The sequence below is a fragment of the Cyprinodon variegatus genome, unplaced genomic scaffold (assembly GCF_000732505.1).
Source record: "Cyprinodon variegatus isolate N-32 unplaced genomic scaffold, C_variegatus-1.0 Scaffold348, whole genome shotgun sequence".
In the NCBI taxonomy this organism is placed as follows: domain Eukaryota; kingdom Metazoa; phylum Chordata; class Actinopteri; order Cyprinodontiformes; family Cyprinodontidae; genus Cyprinodon; species Cyprinodon variegatus.
Window position 1 is genome coordinate 371,016 of NW_015150801.1, and position 7,038 is coordinate 378,053.

General features: G+C 38.4%; 1 protein-coding gene across 1 annotated transcript in view; it reads left to right on the forward strand.

The window, feature by feature from the left end:
- The window catches only part of LOC107091701 (excitatory amino acid transporter 5-like), an 86,514-nt gene that overhangs the window by 58,661 nt on the left and 20,815 nt on the right, over positions 1-7,038 (forward strand). Inside the window, exon 3 of the mRNA XM_015385785.1 lies at positions 295-510. Within this exon, the coding sequence (XP_015241271.1) occupies positions 295-510 (216 nt within the window). The remainder of the gene's footprint in view (positions 1-294; positions 511-7,038) is intronic.

Here is a 7,038-nt window from a genome sequence, read left to right on the forward strand (position 1 = left end):
TGGGTGTACTATTCCTTTAAGGCTGAAATAGTGTTTTGCTTCTTAAAGATTACATTTAAAAGCAAAGTTCTTGTGTATGCAATTAACTTTGTTGTTGTGAGCAAAGAACACATATTGTAAAAAGAAAACACATATATATATGTATATTTTCAATTTAGTTTATTTAATATATTTATTATATATATATATATATATATATATTTTAAATAAGATAAATAAAAATCTGCTTAAAATGGTAATTATCATTATTTAGATCATTACGTTTGATCAAATCTTCCTTCTTCTTTTTCCCAGTTTGATGTCCGGCCTGGCCGCTCTCGATGCCAAGTGTTCCAGTCGGCTCGGCTTGATCACGGTCTCATATTATCTGTGGACCACGTTTGTGGCTGTGATCGTGGGGATCATGATGGTGTCCATTATCCACCCAGGCGGTGCTGCCCAGAAAGAGGACTCTGAGGACAGCAGCAAGCATATCATGAGTTCTGCTGACGCTCTGCTGGATCTAATCCGGTAAGATCCTGACAGTCTTGGCTTCATACCGACGTCAATGCTCGAATAAGAGCAGAGATGTGTGTTCCTTCCTGGTATGCAGGAAACCTCTGCAAAAGTTCGAGTGTGACTAAATCAGAAATAAGAGCTGGTTTTGTTCCGCTATCCTGACCCGGTGAAAAGCCCTCCTGTTGGTTGTGTGATTAATTCACATCAGGAGGGATAAAAAGCAGAGAACAAGCTGTGCTTGGCAGGGCAGCAGAAAATTAGGATTCTCAGACAAAAAAACATCTGCTAACAGCTGCATGTGAACCACTTTGGTGTGTTTTAAAGTACTACGTCTCACCCTTACGTCAGGCAGACAGGAAATGTAAGGACTGAGCACCATCATATGCACTGGTTTGTACGATCACTACTGCACAGATAAGCATTTACGGTGACAGGAAAGTGGTTTTCCTTTTAGAAAGTTGTCCGTTTGGTTTAAATTTCCTCCACTGTCCCGTCAGAATGCTCCTCTGGGCAGGGCGCACATTACCAAGCTGCCAACCATTCTGCCCTTAGAACCCTAGTGATAGAGGAGAGGGAACATCTGCTCCACATTTATTTTATTCCAAAGAAACCGGATCTCTTTACATTCTGACAGAATTCAGGAAGGCTGTTTAATTGCTGCACAGTGTTTAGCTCTGCTGCTTCTCAGCAGAAGGACCTTGGGTTTGGATAGGAGCCTGTGCTCTCCTTTAGTGGAGAGGCCTTTTCTTTCTCTGGATGTAGCGTTCTCTCCTGGTGCTCTGACCTCCTCCCATTGTCCAACAGAGTGACACTTATACCCCTCTCCATTAGTACCAACTGATTGATATTGAAATATTGCATATTTTTCAATACCTCCATTCACAAAACGTTTTATTTTTAAATTTCCATTTACCAAGCACTTTTCTTGCAACAACAATGGAGTAAAATCCCCTCTGTATAATGATGAGAGGCTTTTAGATACCAGCAAAGGCTTTAGCTAGCAGCTAGGTCGTGGCATAACACAAACCTGGCTGAATGGTCAGTTATTAATAGCACCTCCTCAGCTGTCTCCTCCTGCTTATTAATCCATTGTGGGAGAACAGAGCCCTCTCCTTTTCTGCTCCTGTTTTACCACATTTCTGCTCAGACTGGTCCTCTGGAGGAAGAGTGATTAAAAATATGTTAATTTTGTCCTACAATTACACATATCTTATCATTTCAGTTCCTTAGTTAACAAACTGTTTTAGAATCTGGATTCATATTCATATAACATATGGCTATATACTATATGTTGTATATAGTATATTGTATGTTTTATATTGTATATAGCTATAGATTCTGTATTCTATACACCATCAACACCAAGTCAAATTCCTTGTAAGTTCAAACCTGGTTGGCAATAAATCTGATTCTAAATCTGATTCATATTCTGAGCTGATCAGGCTGCTTCTCTATCTCACTAAATAACATAATGGTATCAGGTTATTTCAGAAGTGTTGTCTTGTCTTTTTTTTTTTTCCAATGAAATATAATTTAAATAACAATATTTATATATGTTTTCATGAGGTGAGAGGGACACCTTTGGGGCAAAGGAGCCAGAGCTCATGGTTGCTAAGAGGTGCTAAAAGGGGCCGATGCATGAATTCACAGCAAAATAAAAAATAAGACTAATACACAAACATAGACGAAGGAGAAATACTGCAATAACATTAAACAGTAAGCAGCAATATAGAAAGGCACAAAACCTCCTGCAAATACATAAATGATGCTGACAAACAAACCTCCATGTACCAGCTACTGACCACTAGAGGGAGACAAACAGTGGCCAGGACTGCTTCTGTTATGAGGCGCTAGTTTGCAGCTTTTCCTGAGTTGCATGTTTTTTCCCCTGTAAATGTTTTTTTGTATCTTGGCATCATTTATGTGTTTGCAGCAGGTTTACTCTTTGTACCGTTTACTTTTCTTGTGATGGTGTGTTTGTGTACTAATCTCATTTTTGGACGTTTTAACTTGCTTTGATTTAATGCATTTGCATGGTGTTTGCACTCCTTGAACACAGTAGGTGATCCAACCTCCTTAACTTGAATCCAGGCCTCTCTCTCTTTCTGAAGCTGTCTGTGCTGCAGCCCAGCAGCAGGGTTCTCTCGCCCACATGTGCAGCTGATACACTGACTTTTCTCCTCAGATAGCCTGAGCTCACTTCCTGTCTCATCTTTTTGCTCCTTCCTCATGTTCTCCAATATTGGGCATCCTGTGGCCTCATCCTCCGCATTTGTTCCTGAGTTGTACTGTTTTCTCCTCTTCCTGTTTGCTAGTTTAAACCACCTAATAAGGCTGTCTGTGGGTTCTTCCTGCTTCCTCTGCAGTTTTTCCTCCTCTACCAGCATAAAGTCCTCCTTCGCTGCCTCCATCAGTCTCCACAGTTTCTCATTCTTCCCTAAATGGGACTTTCGGGTTTCTTGATGGATCAAATGCAACCAGACAACCTGTGTCTCTGTGGTTACATACAGAAAAATAATAAAATAAAATAAACCCAATCTTAAGCCACACACAACTTGAAAGGAGTGAAAATATTGACTGAAATAAATTTATCTGAGGAGTGTGACGTCCTATTGATCCGGATGTCTGTCTTTTTATATGTCGATCGATGAGCCAACCAAACAGAGGCTCTGAAGCCTTAAGATTATTTTATATATGTTAAGGTTTACTCAACAAACTCTAAAGTGTGAAACTACTTGATGTTTAAGGTTCATCAGCTCATCATCTTTTCCCAACCCTTATAAAACCTTAACCTTTGTCTCCTCTTGGGTGAATGAGTCTTACAAGCCTGATGAGTGTTTCAGAGTGTAGCTGGACTACAGGTTCATCCCAATAATGTAAACATTAAAGGTCCAGTTCACTGATATTCTGTTATCTCTGCCACAGCTACATTATTCTCAACCCAAAACTCTTATTTGCAGCAAATTCTGATCATAAACCATGTTTTTATTGCCTGTTTTAAGCAATTGTGGCCTGAGTGATTTTTTTATAAAACCGTTGCTCTGATTTTTCCCCGAGGGATTGAAAATAGCAACAAACAAAAATATAATAATAAATCGTTTCCTTCCCCTAAAAGAGTTGGAGCAGTTTGGATTTGATCGTCTTACCAAAGGATTGTAGGAGCTTTACAGACCACTCTGCATCTCTGTTTGTTTCTGTTTCCACTGATACTTCAGCGATTTCTCCAACTGTAAATATTGTTTTTATTGTCTTGCATTTATTGTCTTGCATTAGTCTAAACTATCTTAAGGATGCCTGTCTGAGTCCCCCATCAGGGCTTTACCGTCCATCTGCAGTGTGCTATATTTTGTAATTCACTAATAAATGGTGTTTGAAAGTAAAAAAACTAATGTTTAATAAGGTAATGCTGAATTAAAGAAAAAAAGCACAAGGCAAATGCTCTACATGTAAATATTTTGATGCATATATGAAATCTAAACCAAAAACATCCCTTTATAGCTATTATTAAAGAAAGGTAACTTACAAAAAATGTATTATACATCGAATAGAAGAAAAGTAATCAATGCAAATAAATATGCATTGACATTGTTTGCTAATCTTCCTTCAAAGACACGATCATTAGTGATAACCTATTATCAATGTTGACTTCACTGAACTCTTTAAGAGAACAGCGCTTAGCCTGGAGATGCTAAGCTAATGTTACTAGCAGTAGCCTGTTTTAGGAGCGAGATTTATGGAAAAGTAGCCGATCACAGGTAGATTATTTGGTTGGTTCCACCTTCAGTCTTACAAAAGCCGACTTGAGTGCAAAGAAACAGACAAGAAGGAGAGAATTTACAGCCGCATGAAAAGCAAGAAAGTGCAGAAAAGGACATATTGGAGGCCTCATAGTGTTGGTTCTACACACATGAAACATTCAAAACAATTGTGGAGAGAAGTTTGCGTGTTTATTTTAAATGAAACATGTGCACATTTTTGGAAGATCTCTGGTAGGTTAAAATATGTATTTCTGGAATTATTTGATCTACTCTTTTTCATAACTGCATCTCTGAGGTAAGATATGGTCATTGATGGAGAAGTTCTGCTCTGATATATGCTGTTCGAAAACCTAGGACGCATCCTTAGAAGGCCAGATTTGAAGGGCGATTACGTCATCGGGATCACACCTGTTCACACCTACCAGGTCATTTGTTTTATCTCCCCTGGAACAAGCAGTTCTCTGCTAAGCCTGATGGTGGCAGCAGTGTGGAATTTTCCTACTTTGACATTTTGTGGCTGGTAAATTAGCTAATTACTGAATCCAAAAAGCAGCAATAAATCATTCACAACCATATAACTTATACAGAAAGTTTTCTTTTTTATGATTTTTTTTTTTAGGTTTTATTGGGGCTAGGAGGATTGGAGTTCTCTCTAAAGATAAAGAATATAGAATATAGGCACTAATGTATAAATATGTCCATAGCTTTATCAGCAAGGACTCTAATGAAAATCCACTCTCTCTTCAGTGATTTATTTGGAAAATATAGATGTTGTACGTTTCGATTTTCCTGTTGGTTTTTCTTTCATCAGTTTAGATTCAACGTGAGATGTTTTTGGAACTTATCAGTTTACAGCCACCCATCAGTGCACATTGGCCCCTGCCTGACTAGTCCTGAGCATTTTCTGGAACCGCCACTGCAGGCAAGTCCTACCATACCAAAGTCAACCATGTTTGGTGGGCTTTGCTTCTTACTCTGGGTTTGTTTAGTAAAAATTAAAAGAGAGAACCTATGTCCTAATAAACAGCCCCACACCATAATCCTCCGTCTGTTTTAACGTTTAGGCATAAAAACCGACCTACCAAAGTCAGACCCATTAACTGGATTGCTAGAAATTCATCGTTCCAAGGTTTCCACTGCTATGGTTCAATAGAGCTCAGCTTTACATCAGAACACTGTGTGTTGCATGTGGTAATAAAAGGATTGGACACAGCTGCTGAGACATGGAAACCTATTTCATTAAGACCTCTATGTTCTTGAGATAATGTCAGTTTTATTGTGCAAAATCTACTTTTTATAGCTCTATAATAGTTACTCTAGGAGAGCAGATAAAAATAATTTAGTTTCTCCAGCTGCAGCAAAGATATCTTTATTTTCTGGCTCTGTCATTTTTTTCAGTCTGTTCAGGTTTTTTGGTTTTTTTTATATTTGCTTTCGGAACAACAATATCCCACGATGTTTCTGCTGAACAGTCCTGATTTCCATTTTACCAATTATCCATTTCTGCCATTTTTAATTCATTGATTTTATGGTCTGAGCTAAAGGATGCTGAAGCGAAGTCAAATTGTTAGGATGTTGGGGGGATTAAATCAGAGCTTTTCAAACTTCTCATGCTAGGCCCTCAATTTGGATTACAAAAGGTTTTATGCATCACTACATAATGATACAGATTACAGATCATACACATTTTTACAGATTTCTGCTGTAAAACAACACAACTGGTCATGTAAAATGCCTAGAAATGAAAGCTAATAAAAATAAAAATAAATTCAGTTTCTATTTTTGCAAAAATGCTTTTTTTTTTTTTTTTACAGATAATATATAATTTTGTTTTGTATTTCTTTTTCAAATTACGTTTTTTCTAAACGCAATGTTTGCAATTTACATTTTCCAGATCACATTTGCTGTGTCCAAATGTCCGCCCTAACACTATATAGGGCACTATATAGTGGTTACTCCATTTTAGATGAGTGTCCGAATGTCTAGTGGATAAAAAGAAGTGGATTCGAAACTTCCCACAATGCACCTTGAAAAGTAGTGATTATCCATGGTCACTAGACGAGTAGATATATCCCGGAATGATTATGAGGAGAGCTCTCCTCGCAAAGCATCATGGGATTTGTTGTCACAGCTCCCCCCTGTCGCCTATGGCTATCGGTACCCGACAGCGCCAAATAAAAAAATGGTGCAGGCGGAGAGTCACGTGACCAACAGGGAGTGAAAAGAAGTGATCAACTGTCCAAACGCTAAGTTTACTCAGTTTACTACAAAGTCCATTCTATATACCCCCCCTTATATAGTTATTGACGGATCTAGAGCATGGGTCACCAACTTTTTTAAGGCTGAGGGCTACTTTATGGGTACTGAGTCATAGGACGGGCTACCAATACTGACCTATGAACTAGAGGAGTCAGCTTTCACCTGAACTTCATAAATAATAAACATATTTCTATTGTTTCTTTTCATTTTTAATTTGCTTTTAGATATTCTCCTTATGAAATCCATATAAATCCTCAAATGTTCTAATTTATTGATATCATAAAATGATTCATAAATGCTTCAAAATAAGAGCTTCAGAAAAAAAATAGCATTTCAGATTTAGTCCACTGGTGAATTGTTCTGTTTTCAAAAGATGCTGAGGGCACCCCATGTTGTCCTTGAGGGCCCCTTGGTGCCCACGGGCACCACGTTGGTGACCCCTGGTCTAGAGGTTAGGGCAGACGTTCGGACACAGGCATTGGCTTCACTTTTAGGGGCGGGGCTTTCCTCTGGAGTGAGAAGC